Source organism: Cynocephalus volans, chromosome 7 (assembly GCF_027409185.1).
Source record: "Cynocephalus volans isolate mCynVol1 chromosome 7, mCynVol1.pri, whole genome shotgun sequence".
NCBI classification, from domain to species: domain Eukaryota; kingdom Metazoa; phylum Chordata; class Mammalia; order Dermoptera; family Cynocephalidae; genus Cynocephalus; species Cynocephalus volans.
This window is the reverse complement of record NC_084466.1, coordinates 72,647,863-72,662,941: the sequence shown is the minus strand read 5'-3', so window position 1 is coordinate 72,662,941 and position 15,079 is coordinate 72,647,863. Positions and strand designations below refer to the sequence as shown.

Genomic DNA, 15,079 nt, shown 5'->3' with positions numbered 1-15,079 from the left:
CTGGGGAACAGGCTGACATTTTCTTGCTTTTTATCTCTCGTTTTCTCCAGTCCACTCTGTGGAATGTCAGGCTCACTTCACGTGGCTGGTTCTCTGCAGTCAATTCAGTGCCGTTTTCTCTCATTTCCACTCTGGTTTTGGTCTGTCACTGGTTTTAAGCCCATGAATTATGCCTTTTAGTTTGTGCTTTGCTCAGTGAACCCCTGAAGGGCTGCAGCTTGCTGTATTCTTAAAAAATGTGAAAAGGTAAGGGGCCATTGCAGGATGCGATCCCTTTTCAAAAAATTATAATTTGGCTTCGTTACAGATGGGTCTACATATTGTTCTCTATAAACACACTTCCTTAGCATATAAAAATAAATGATGTAAAATGCCTGAATGTCATATTATCAAATCAAATATTCTTGAATATTCACTCTTGAAATGCTGAGAATATCAAGCAATGAATACTTAGGCATCCCCACTTGGGAAAGAAAGTTTAACCAAAAAACCCTGCCAGCAAATCTTAAGCAGTAACTTAAGGATCCAGAATACCCATGGATGAATATTGCCATATCTGTAAGGTTTGTAGTTAGACCTACTGAGACTCATGGAGATTAAGGAACAACACGTTTTGACGAATTGTCATTAAAACTGAAGTTTGAGAGGCATGTACCCTTAGCATTCTTCCTTCAGTGATGATAGCTGGTGCTAATCTATTCAGTTTCTTATTCTCCTGCAGTGACTTAATTGAGCATATTTCTGTGGCAACTGCTCAGGCTTCAGAATTCCCTCTGTTTCCCAGAGGTGAGTGATGCTCAGTGACCCTGACAAAGACCACGGCTCGTGTTCTTACTATGTGCTCCAGAGAAGACGAGAAAGTAAAAAACATAAAACTAAGGAAATTAAAATTATTTTTTAATACTTTTAGGAAAAGACCTACTGTTCTTTTGTTGTTGTTGTTCAGCATATTGACCTATTAACTTAAGTATTCCATTTAGAAACCTGCTCTGTGGCATTAACAAAATGGTTCATATTAATTAAGCACTTTGGGGAAGTATTGTGTTAGCATCTTTTAACTTTAATTAAATGAATCTGGACCTTTGAACAACAAGCATGAAGGCTGGTTTTCTGTTAGCTGAAAAAGAGGAATTTCCAATTAAAGTTACAAGGTGGAATGTTTGTTAAAGTGGAGACTCCTGATGTTTCTCGCATACACTAAAGTTTGAGAACCAGTGCTTTAATACCAAGAAAAATATTTGCTGATAAAATAGGGTTAAGCCAAAAATTTGACAAGAAGTAATATCAAAAATCACAAGCTAGAGCACATTTCTTATTTGATGATTGCGCTCTCAGTAGGCTGCCCCTTTGGTGGGATTTTCATGATTGCCCAGAGACAAGCTACCTCTCAATAATGGGTTTGCTTCCTATCATAAATGTTTTGTTCCATAATAAAGCATTTCTGCGTTGTTTATGCTTTCCCCCCCATAAGGCAGCCAAGTGAAAGATTAATTTACCTGGAACTCCCAATCACTCATTAAAGGAAGTCCAAAGTTAAAAAATATTTAGGAGTTAATGAGTGTTCAGGGCTAGTTGTATCAGTATTACAGGGAAGCCTTAAATAGCAAGATAGTATCACCAGTCATGGGCTCCTGGAGAGTGGCCAGTGCAGCAGCCCTGAAGAGCACACGTGGATGGAATGCGCACCAGTGTGACATTCAGGCAGTGGCTGAGTGACAAGCATCAGTCAGTGAACTACAAATGGAAAATTAGAGATGATGCCTCAAAGAATGTAATAACCTCCAGCTGAGCTTCAATTTTCTGCTTCAAAAACATGGCATAAACATAATAAGCAAGTTAGGGAGGAGAGAAGGTAAGCCAGCCTATTAAACAAAGGCCTGAGATACAGGAATCTAAAGAGGCAGCTGAAAACAACAAAGCTGCTGAGAAAAATCAAAAGGCAAATACACAACATGGAAGCTATTGCTGCATATTCATCAGACATTTCAGGAAACAAGAGAGGGCAGTGGGGAGCACACTGGATTGGGAGACAGAAGACGCAGCTTTCCCCCGCCCCCAGCTCTGCTCCTGAGGGACCTTGAGACACTGGGCAAAATGAACTTGTTTTCTTTTAAAGGATACAGTTAATCTAAATGATTTCTTAGGTCCTTTTGGAGTGTAATGCTCTATTCTAAGCCAGGCTTTGATTTTACAAAGCGACTGTCAACTTTTCATTCATGCATATGTATGTGTCTCTGTCTTCCTATGTCCACACAACAAACTATCAGGAGGATTAATCAAATTAAAATGAATTCACAGCAAATCAATTTTTACGACACTTTTTTCTCATTTAACTTATCTATTAATATTACAATCTTAATTTACTTTTCATTTATATTTTATTTTTTATAAGCAATAGCTTCTTGACAAAAAATATGTATTATTTATTTCCATATAAATAAGAAAAATGTATAAAACTCAACTAAAAGTATCAAACCAAAATATCCAAAATATCATGTCCTTCTTATTCTGGAAATGCAGTCCAGAGCAATAGTAAATTTGGATGGCACTGAGTTTGATTAGGCTGGTGTTCGCCTTAGGCCCTAGCTTGGCAGTGAAGAGATACGTGACTCAGAATATTTATTTAGTTTGACATAAATTCTCAAAACATTAAAATACTCATTATCAAAAGTTAAAATTTTACATGGCAAAGGAAAAAAGAATGGCTTGAGGTCATGATTAATTCTAAATTATCTCACAGTACATCAGCTTGGAGGAAAAGATTCAAATTTAAAGATAGAGATATAAAAAAGAAATTTGTTTTTTTGAGACCAGTAATATATAGAAAATAAAGCTCTTTAATTTATGCCATTTACCTTCTGCCTCTAAACGTGTGAATCACTACTTTCACAGGAGTATCCAATTGAATTGTCAGCTCCTATCTGCATCTAAGAAATGATGCCAACATATTCCTATTGATGAGTCGACATGAGAGGATTGAAAGAGAGTTGGAAGTCAAATGATTGGAGCAATCCTCCATCATTTTTGCTGGCAGCAAAGATGAATCTATTAAAGCATTGGAGCAGGGCCTGGTATATTTCTACAAGTTTCATGGCATCTTAAAATCTAAGATTCCCTCGGTTACTGTCTAACATTAAAATACAAAAGATAAATTTCTTTGGTGAGTGGGCTTTGTTTTGTTTTTTATTTTTATTTTTTTCAGGCCCAGAAGCTCTTTTTAAATCAAAATACTCTTAGAAGAGTTAACATATTAAGATAATATTAATTATTAATATCTTTTCCTGGATCGATGAAATAATTCTTATGAATTTAAGAAATAGGTGGGACAGAGGACAAGAATATTTTGATCTGGGAGGGAGTAAGCCTGAATTTGCCTTTTCTGAAAACTTTTCCTGTTTACCTCAAGGAAAACATAAATTATTCCTCGCATCATTCTCATGCATCTTGCATATGACTATACTATAAGGTTAAATACATTATATAACATGTATTACAGTAGTATGTTCTCACCTCCATACCTCCCACATTCAAACTGATGCCATCAAGGATGGAAACCGTGCCTTTGCCCCTCCTTCCACTCCCCAGTCTCTAGCTCAGTTATTGGCATGTGGAACACATGCAATCACTGCTTATTAAACCTAAGTCATTACATTTATTCTACAATACAACCATTTTTTAAAACAATAGTTTGAATTTAACATCTTTTAACAGATAAATCAAACGTTAGGAGTAAAATAATTTCACTCCTTTCTAAGGTCAGTGATAAAGTCCATACATTAGTATGAGGGCTGCAGAATAAGTCTTCATCATAATCTGACTTTGGTTTCTATCATCAGACATGTTCTCAAACCTTACCCCCTCCTGCCCAGTTCACAGGTAATAGTATATAGGGAAGAATACAGCTGCCTCTCCTGAGCACCTCTGTTTGCAATACTCACTTGCCAGTCAATTTATCTTTACAATCAGTATTGTTACTCAGATGACAGGAAAATCAATATCACTCTCAGTAAGAGAAAGTCCCATTTGGTGCTGGTAACAATGTCTGGTGGGTGATGGAGTAAGAGAGCAAGAAGGCTCACTTGAGGCATAACTGGCAGTCATAAACTATGTTCAATACAATTTTGAATCAAATTAACATTTTTGATTAAATATCTAATATTACTCAGTGGTTCTAATATAAAGGCATTTAAAAATACTTCTAAAGAAATTTCTCTCAGAAGGTCAAAGTGACTGATGAATGTTAGTGTATTGATTCCCAAAAGTATCACTATGAGAACTTTGAAAATTAGAAACAAAGTGAGAAGGAAAAAGAGAATCACTTGCCCCATGTCAATGGCTTGGCTGGAATAAATCATGTATTTTCTGCTGGAATTGCTCGACTCTTGATTTTCAATATGAAAGAAGTCTCCAAAGGAAATATAATCTTTCAGTATACCAGAAACATGGCTCTGAGCCGTCCTTATATTTTTTAAAACCCAACTCTTGGCTTCTAATAAGCAACATGTTGAGCATTAAACATATTCTGAAACCACAGCTGACAACTGTCACAGCATATATGAGTTATAACATTCATTCAATCATTTAACTGAGAATTTTTATCAAGCATACATGCTCTATGCAGCGGCCTATATTAGGTGCCAAGAAAACGAAGTAATCAAAATAGATGCCTTTCCCTCATGTGGCTTACAATCCAGAGGGAGAAAAAGCCAATGAGTAAGTGATGCTGTGAATAACGTGCTATTACAATTCTGAAAAGAGCTAGAAATCAAGGTACTAAGAAGGGGTGTACTAGTTCCCCAAACCCTGATTAGTGGGAGAAGAGGAGGCCTGTGTGAAGAATGTGGCTCTCATCAAAGGGAAGTGACTTCCCTTGATATGAAAAATAGGAAAGATTGTTAAATGGACAGAAAATTACAGCTAGATAGGAAAAATAAGTTCTAGTGTGTACAGGAGTGCCAGGCATCTATAATGAACAATAATTCATTGTATGTCCTCAAATGGCTAGAAGAGAAGAGCTCAAATGCTCTCATCACAAGGAAATGACAATTTTTTGTGATGATGAATATGCTATTTACCCTGATTTGATCATCATACGTTGTATATATGTATTGAAATATAACTCTGTACCCCATAAATTTGTACAATCAATAAGTGTTGATTGAAAAAATGAATAAATTAAAAGGAGAGAACAATTCCTAATTACTTGAACCGTGCCTTAGACATAGCAAATGTGCAAAAAATGTTCATGACATGCAATTAGTAAGAGCAAAAAGGCTAAGGTCTGAAAATGTTCAATAAAAAATACAAACATAGTCAAATATGCAATTTAGAAGAAGAGTAATACTGACATGCTGTGTTCTTACCCCTATCGTTCCGAAACTTTCTGGCTTTCTTCTCATCTTTTTCTTGCACAGGTGTGTCCATATCCACTTGACCAGGTACCAGAGAGACTTGGGGCTTGGGATGACATTGAAGGGAGTAGGCAGAGTACCTCCTTCCTCAAAATAGCTCATCCAAAGCTTTGTTCGAGCAAATTTCCATTCTATATCTGCATGGTCCTGAACAGGAGAACGTGACAACTGCTGACAGTTTTCTTAATTAATAAGGTGAGATAAACCTCACAGAGAGCCTATAACCTGACTTTGAGTGACTCTTGGAACATTAATTAAACTGCTTATACAAACACAGCTGACTCCTGGAGATAGTCATCTAAACATTTTAGGTAGTGGCTTACCCTGGTAAGGAGCCACAGCTCTCATGTCACTTTTCACCCTTCCTTTTCAGTGAAACAAACATATAAAATAATTCCACATTAAACAGACTGCAGTGATTGCTTACGACTTGAAAATGAATCTTTGTTTCCTGCACTGTAGGCTCTCATTAGTGCGGTTTTATTAACTTCTGGCCAGAAACAGGGCTTTATGTCTTACCCAGGGCCGGGTACCCTGCTTAGGTGAGTGCCACCTTCACAGACGCTCATGGCTTAGCCTTCAGTGTTGCCAGGAAAAGTGTCACTTGATATGTTTCCAAGTGAATAATTCTTGCCTATCTTCAGGCAACAGACATAAACTGAGAGAGAAGTTCTTCTAACAAATGTAGGATAGGGCCTTTCTGATCCAGCGCTGAACCCTGGCATAACCTTGGCCAAATGTCACCAGACAGGAATATGGCCAGTGGCTGTCCACAAGCCTGAGGCTATCCACCTCATCATTTACTCCTTGCTCCACCTTAGGAACCTCCTGGGGATACTTTGCAGCATTGTGGTAATTAGATATAGGCCAGCCAGTCTTTTCTTAAATCACCCATAAATCTGATTTAAGCAGAAGTAGCAAGTGGTAGGAAATAGGCATACATGCATTTTAAGAATTCAAAATAGTTCATTGTAACCAATTAATATTATAAAAGAGAACTCAGATTTGAGAGTAGAATAATAATCTCAGACTATGCTTCATTCTAAGACTTCTAAATTGCTGTGTGCTGATGAATGCATATGTTATATATACATTTCTACTTTGCACAATACAGGTTTTAGCCTAGACACTGGACAGACTGTGCTTTGAACAAGAATCACCGTACCTAAAAAAGGCATGGCCTTCCTTGCTGATCAAACGTTTGATTGTATGGATCTGTCAATAGTTGGAAACACAGAAGCTACAGTTCCCCTTCTCTTTCCTCTTCCTTTCCTCGATTTTTCTCTCCTTTCCTCTCCCTTTCTTTCTAAACAAGCTTATAGAGTCTGGCTGATTATACCACACTAATGAAGAAAAGTGTATATGTCTGCTGCGGTCATGGAGAATGGGACTCAGTAGAATTGGCTCAAGAGAATATAAAGGCAGTGATTTAGGTAAAGTGTTGGCCTGTAACTAACTCTTCCTGATTCTTTGATTCTCAGGGAGTCACAAATTTAGGGTGATCCTGACCTCCTTATTTTCTCTTACCACTATCGCTAAGCGGTCACTTCCTTTGTTCATGGTTTGGGACTCTGAGAGGGTCTATACCATAATCTATAGCACTTAGAAAATCTAGAGATGAAAAGTTCTAAGCTGGTAATGACTAAAGCCAACTACCACTACCTACCTTCTAACTCCTAGTTAACATTTAAGTATTATCTCTACTAGGAGACATGCCATGACTCCCATCAATTCTCAGCTTTCTCCTAATCCAAGCCAAGTGGGGGTCCTCTTTCTGCATTTTCTAACATTCTCAAATTTCTTTGCTCAATAGTGAAATTACGTATTGATTTTTTGTCCCTACTACATTACTTTTTTCTTGAAAGCAGGGCCTTTTTTATTCTTTGTGTCCCTAAAATCAAGCACAAGTCTGGTATATACTAGGTGCACATTAAATAGTTCATCAATGAACAGATGAATGAGAGTGAAGTGGGGTGGGCTTCAGTATGCCCTGCACGATTGCTTCTGCCTTTCAACTGGTAAGTTTTCCTCCTTTTCCAGGCTTCACTCTACTTCCCTGAGTGAGGGGTAGCAGGACAAAAAGAGAAAGCCCTCAGAGTAAATTTTGCTATTCTAGGACCGGTGAAAGTCAAATGATTTCTCTGTTCATGCTCCAAGACAGCTTCATGCACAGGTGCTGGGAGTTACACCCGTCCCAGGTTCTCAGTGCCTGCTCTCCTCTCAATAGTTTTGGAGTTCGGGCTACATAAAAATAGGGTCTTAAAGATGATTCTCATCTCTTTAATAAAGTTACCTAGAAAAACACACCACAAAGAAGCAATAAGAAAATGTCATACTATTCTTGAATAATGTTCCCTTCCTGATGAAAGTGAGGCATTGAATATTTTACAGGATTTTGGCAGCTTCTCTATATCTAGCTTGATAATTATAAGTTTTCTAATTTTTTGTTGTCGTTCTGAAAAATAGAATCCACATTTTGAAAATGTGTTGACTAGAAAAATGCAGAACTTCTGAAACAAATATAGAGACTAACTATAAAAATATCAGATTGTAAGATGCTTAAATAAAGCTCTATGTATCGGCAAATTTGGATATTCACCTCTAAATCCTAGGACCTACATATATCCAGAGAAATTATTATGCATTGTGAATACTTTAGCCTGTGAACCAGTAAATAAAAATTATTCTCATGTTTTATGCTTTTTTTTCATCAGTGAGGGTTGTCATAAAAAAATTGTCTTCATAAAGAGTTTAAGTAGAATTCAGAGTGCTGCTTGACAATAAAAAACAGTAATAACACTTCAGAGGTTTAACCATAGATTCAAAGATACAATATAATTGTAGTTATTTATGGAGAAAATAGGCAGCCTATAATTACGCTTATAAAATGCTACTTGTCTAAGGTAAAAATATGAAAGACTTAAGAAATATATTTCTTTCCAGTATGAGTTTTGTTTTGTTGCTATAGCTACAGGTCACAGACATCTATCACTACCATGTAAGTTCAGGTGGATAAAGGGCTTTGTCTCTCTTGTTCATTGCTATATTTCTAGTTCCTAGAACAGTAACTGGCAAAAAAAATACACATATACAATCAATAAGTATTTGTTGAATAGATGAATAAATAAATTAAGGTAAGTTGTTTAGATTCCAGAATTTCAATTAAATAAATACTGTATTGTATATTCTCTTCTAGAATTTAAGATTATTTCTATATTGCTTTCTCTAAGCTTTAACAAACTGAAAATCCTGTGGCTTTTTCCCTTGCCAGATTCCTCTCTGGGCTGTTTTTTGTATCTTGCCAAGCTGGTGTGAGTTTGTTTATATCAGGATGGTAGGTTAAATGGATAGAGACAATGCAAAACTCAATGGGCCCTGCATCAAGCTGAGCTACCTGTATTGTCGTACCTCACCTGCTGCTTGCCATAGCCAGGAACTGCCTGGCAAGAAAGACTTAGTTTATTTTATAGTCATGTGTAATATGACAAAACTAGATTAATATATGGTGGAGATACTGCTCAGAAATTTTAAATTAACCTTTATATTATAATCCTGGTCTGCCTCTTCACAGCCAAAATTAGATTTTATTTCCTCTGATAATAAGATGAAGTATAGCTAGGAACAACACATTCTAGGGGGATATTGAATTAAAATAAAGTGAGTCAACTTACTGCAATAAGTTGGTAAGAATTATTCATCATAGCTATTAACATGTTGAGTAGAACAACCAGAGAGATGACATTATATGTCCCGAACATAGTGGCACCAACAAACTCAGTGAATTCATGTTGCGCTTTGACATTGGTCACATATAAATTGATGAGCCCAAATATTGACCAAAACAGGGACTGGAGTGTCTCAAATAACCTGTAATAGAGATAAAATGACACTAATATCTATATTAATAGAACCATTATACAATAATATGTAACAATACAACTTAGTACCATGAATAATTTAAAAATACATATTAACAATACGATAATCTTTTAGGACAATTATAAAACTAAACTCGATAAAAAGAATGAAAGACAATTGTTTTCATCAAAGTAGCCCAAATGGTGTATTTAATTTTCCTAGGAGTACTTAATTTTCCCAAGGTTGGGGGGAGCAAATGTGGCCCAGAGCCTTTTTTTGGTGGTCATTAATTCTTATAACAAAAGCCCTGTTATTTGAAAGAAGCCATGCATTTCTGGTCCATATAACAGGGAGAATCTAACTAAATGTGTCTTAATTGGCATTCAGGACTTATTTTTCCCAAATTTATTGCGGTTGTAAAAAAGTAAATAACTTCATATTTTTAATAGAACAATTAATTCTACGATATGAAATTTAATGTTTATTTTCTAGGGCTGGTAAACGATGGAACTGATTATTATAAAGTAGTTAAGGGCGCTGATCTGATCAACTCCCATCAGACTATGATTCCCCAACAGGATGCTGTGCATTGTGTAAGGAGGTGACGATGGACTCCTAAAGGTCCACCCAGATGTCAGAGTCCAACCATATTAGGGAGAGTTAAATCCAAATCATTGGCCCTAGACAAAAGCCACTGGAAGTTATTCTTTGAAAAATTCTCAGGAAGAGTAAATTTGGCCCATGGGCACAAGTTATTTATTTTTAGTAACTTTAAAGACAACATCTAAAATTAATGACAGTGTCCTTTGGGTTTCATACCCAAATGTGAAATAATTGTATTCTTTCTTTCCAAATGGTGTGTATCTTCACTGTCAATATACAAATACAGTTCATCTATTTTTCCCCCAACATAAGTAGAAGTTTAAGGAAAGTTACAACTTAAAAAGCATATGTTATATAATAAATTATATAAAATGTTATCACATAAATCTCATAACAGTTGCTTTTTCAAATGCTTAAATAAAAACAGTGGTGCAGGATAAAGGGGTCATTATGATTGAATAGTACTTATTTGCTTCTGTCTAAATAAGAACTAATTTTTAGGCAACATTAGTAAACCTTTTGGCAAAATATTTATTGACATTTTAAGATTAGAATTTAAAAATGGAAAAATTCAAAATAAAATGACATTTTGTCATTAACTATAGATTTTATTCCTTCTTTTATTTTTCTTCTTTTAGAGGAATAAATAAGTAATGAGATTTATAAATAGTTCCACTTAACTAAAATATATTTACTTCTCAGATAAATTAAGACCCTGGTATTAAGTTATTTCTAAATGAATTGTTCTTTTATTAGATAATCAGAAAAAAAATCAATCTAGATTAATACTGCAAAGCCATTGCTTCCAAAAACATTTGATCGTTAGTGATTCCCAAATCTATTGAGACCAACATTGCCCATAAATTTAAGAATCATCAGTTGTATCACATCTCAGAATGCCCTTATGTGACTATTTTCCCTTCTTCTATGGTAAGAAAAAAAACAAAACAAAAAAAACCCTGAAAACTTCTCAAGATAATGCCACAACTTAATTAAGTAACAGTACAAAACCTGGGTTGAAGACTAAATACTGAGTTTGCATGGGTTGAGGTTCTCCCTGCCTGAGGGTAATATTTTGTCTGGTGCCCTTTGAAGATATTTCTCAACTGCTGCTTTTTAAAATTAACTTGTTCCCTGGTTAAATATTTGCAACTAGAGAAACTGATCAAGTAAAAAGTAATGTATTCCACAGTTGAGGTTTTTCTCTACCACGTGAGACTAAAATGATAAGCAAACATAAGTTAATACAAGACCTATCTGAATATTTTATCTTTAATTTATAAGCAAAAATGTAATATTAAAAGAAATAAAGTATGACCCCAATTGTCCAGTTCCAACCATTAGTAATACGGCTGTAATAAACATAAAAGGAGTTTGCTTGATGAGACGATAATCTGTCACAAAGCCAGTGTTCTTCTCTTTATAGGAGATCCCTTACCAGGGACTATTAGCTTAAAATTATACATAGAATAATTTCAGTAAGTAAACATTTAGTTTCTTTTAGTGGCATGTAATTCTTCTCGTGTTAATGAGAAAACAACCTGGAAATGAACAGGAAGAAGTGTCTATTTGTTGAAGGGAAAAGTGCTCGTAGAGATATAGAAGGCGTGGGTCACACACTGTGCCCACTGGGAGCTCACAGTCAGGGAGTGGATCAGGAAAGGCATACAGGGAAAGGCATACATTAAAAAAAAAAAAAAGAATGACATTTTGCTAAGTGAGAGAGCCGAGTGAGAACATTCTGGAATGAGAGCAGAAATGACATATGTGGGGATTTATAAACCATTTGGGAATGCTGAAGAGTACAGTATTACTGGACAACTGAGAAAAGGTGAGTTTAGGAAAGGAAGGAAGGGGCAGATCACTGAGGGACCTCGTGAGTCAAGCTGAGGGATGTGGCTGTCCTCAGTGAGGACTGGACAACAATTTCTACACTTTAAACAAGAGAGCCTCGGATTTTAGTTTAGAAAGCTAATTCCAGAAGTGAAATGGAAGACATATGAAGGACATATGTCCCTGGGGGACGTGGATTTAGACTTCGGAAGATAATACCAAGTAATGAAGAGCAGGAATAGACATTTATTGACGGATAATATGTAGAAAGAATGAGGGGAAAGAAAGATCTAGTATAAAACAAAGTTTCTGATTTAAGTGGGTGGATTTTGGTAACACTGACAGAGGAAGGGAGTTGAGGAGGAGGAAGAACAAATTTTGAGACGGACTACGATGAGACTATGATTGACTTTAAGTCTTTAGGAGACCTGTATGGAGAGGTACGTGTCCAGTAGAACACTGGACCCACTGTACAACTTGCAGATGGAGCTCCATGCTAGTGATACGAATGCAAAAGTCGTCTCTCAGACACCTGAAGCCAAATCCATAAGCATAGATGAGTTTTCACAGGGGTACTGCTGAGTCTCAGGTTAGCATGCTAAGGTAGACCACCGTTTAAAAACAGTAAACGAAATACAATTATCAGAGTAAAGTGAGAAATGTTAGAGAAGAGGTGAAGTAGAAAAAAAAAAGGTAACATAGATGTTAAAGGACAACATTCCAAAAAAATGGAGTGCTAAACAGGGTCAAATAAAGACATGTCAAGTATGATGCGAACAGGTAAATGCAGACTGGTGGTGGTGATGAGGCCCTAGAGGGTATTTCCTAGAGTAGTTTTAGTGGAGTGATGGAAGCAGAGGCCAAATTGCAATGGAATAAAGAATAAATAGGACATGAGGAAACAAGGTATCTTTGTCTTTTCTTTTTTTATTTATTACTATATTTATCATTACACAACGCAGTCATTTTTTGTGGCCCTTTAACACTTTCTCACCTGGATGAAGGAAGGAGAGAGACAGGAGTAGTAGTTAATGGGAAGTACAAGGTTCAAAGTTTGAGCACAAGTTTGTACCTTGAGTGGTAGGACTAATAGAGAGGGAACCTGGTGAGATACGTGGGAGAGATAACACGCTACTACTTCCAGTAGTGATAAATAATAATAACAGCAGCTACCACTTTTGATGACATTATAGGATAGGCACTGTGTTATGTATTTTACATAAATCATTTTTTTTTATTTCTCATATGGAATAAGATCTCTGAAATAATGGGTAATAAAAACATAGCCTGAAATTTACGGAAGATACAAAATTACAAAAAGAAAATTGAAGACCTATGAAAGCACAGAATTAAGATGTAGAGCAGGAGCCCTGAGGACATTACTATATATTCTCTCACAATGATTGACATCCATTACGCCAAAACAGGGTCATCAAGAGACAGGCAAATTATGCCTACTACATTCTGTTAATGATACTAGGGGTTATTCACATATATTTTTAATTAAAAAAAAATATCTTTGAGCCAAAAAAAAAAAAAATTGTAGCTTGCAGATTTATATTCCATTATCTGAAAAAAAAAAAATTTCAGGTGGAAAACCTGATTTATTCAGGTTGAATTATTTGAGCCTGTAGTATTTGAGATATGCAATTATCTATCTGTTCCTTTTTATGATAATAAAGGAAACCATTGGTATAGATAACTAAAATAATACATAATCCAAACAATCCAATATATTTGCTTTTGTAATATGGTTATGAGGCATTTTGCATCAGACTTGTCTAACCAAGTCTAATCTTTTTGGACTGATATAATTATTTGTAATATGTAATTATTTACCAAGATACCAATAATAGGGGGAAAGGACCTCTGGGAATTTCAGGGTATCATAAATTAGGACAGGGTTATGTATAACCTTGTTGATTATGGAGGAGTCAGGTAACTGAGAACACTTGGGTCTTGGAACCAGAGCTTTTCGCTGAATTAAACAGGACCCACCTGGGAGGTAACTCAGCTCTAGGTTGTGTGTGGAAGTTCTGAAAGACAAAGCATAGAATCACAAGTATATGGCTACAGACAGAGGTGGGGTGGTCCTGGCAAGCAATTTGCATCAAGGTATGCAGTACAAAGTAACAAGCGAGTTATGAAAGAGCACACAAAAAGGCTCTCCATCAGAAACCAGGAGGCCAGCCAGCAGACAGACAATATTCAGGAAGTTAGTTAGAGGCAGAATTCTCACTTAAGAAGGGAGAGGTTGGAGGGATCTGACTACTGGGAATCCTTAGTCCTCATTGCCCTGGGTAAGTTAGCAAGTCAAGGACCACAAATGAGGGGAGAGGGGAAAGATAAATTCAAGTATCAAAACTAACATACCATCTGAGGCCATACTAATTAGAATGTTCCTTCAAGAGGTTTCATTGAATCCCTCCTGCCCAGGGTCAGAAAAGGACAGGATGGCAGGACTGAGTGAGCTGGTCAGGCTAAATTACTGCTGCTAAGAACAGAAGGAAAAAGAAAGGGGCTGGGAACAAGGGATGACATGACCAGGGGAAACTGGGCTGATTTTCTGCTTTCTTTATGATCCATGGCTTGTATCAAATCCATTTCTGAAAGGAGTTGAGGGAGCTAAGTCTGGGATTAAAATTTTCTGTGCAGGGCCGAGCCTGTGGCGCACTCGGGAGAGTGTGGCGCTTGGGAGCGCGGTGAAGCTACCACCGCGGGTTCGGATCCTATATAGTAATGGCCGGTGCACTCACTGGCTGAGTGCCGGTCATGAAAAAAAGACAAAAGAAAAAAAAAAAATTTTTCTGTGCAAATAAACATATGTTGATTAATTACTATCGAGCTTTAAATTTTGAGATCAAAGATAAAACAGATGTGGAATTAAACCAACAAAAGCATTTTAACTATGAGTGATTTAATTTATGTGAAATTACTGATTTCCTCTCACTTGAGAAATTACTGTCCTCTCCTATTACATACAATGATTGTATGATGTCCTACGAACAAAGGCTGACTTTTAAAGTCACTTGCAAAATGGGGCTGGGCAGTTAGCTCAGTTGGTTAGAGCACAGTGCTGATAACACCGAGATCTGGGGTTTGATCCCTGTACCAGCCAGCTGCCAATAAATAAATAAATAAAGTCACCTACAAAAGGACCATGTATTCACATGCGGTTATGAGAAAAATCACCTAGCTTCTTGATTCATCTGCAAATTAACCATCTTCTTAAATGAACAGGAAAAAAAATGGGCACAGATATGTAGAGGAGGATTCTATGAGACCTGTGAGGGCATCAGACAAGGTCTCATGAGCCTGTGCTGTCAGCACACCTGATGATGAGAATTACTGGAGGCTGACATAGATAGTTATGT

At 36.5% G+C, this 15,079-nt stretch overlaps 1 protein-coding gene across 6 annotated transcripts in view; it reads right to left on the bottom strand.

Moving 5' to 3' along the window:
• Positions 1-15,079, bottom strand: part of TRPC4 (transient receptor potential cation channel subfamily C member 4) — a 146,342-nt gene that overhangs the window by 14,594 nt on the left and 116,669 nt on the right. For 4 of the 6 annotated variants that reach the window (XM_063102644.1, XM_063102645.1, XM_063102646.1 and 1 more), the window contains 2 exons: positions 9,083-9,278; positions 5,364-5,558 (listed from right to left, as the gene is read on the bottom strand). In XM_063102644.1, the coding sequence (XP_062958714.1) occupies positions 5,364-5,558; positions 9,083-9,278 (391 nt within the window). Of the gene's footprint in view, positions 1-5,348; positions 5,559-9,082; positions 9,279-15,079 lie in introns of all 6 variants that reach the window. The other 2 variants (XM_063102643.1, XM_063102647.1) reach the window with 2 other exon arrangements.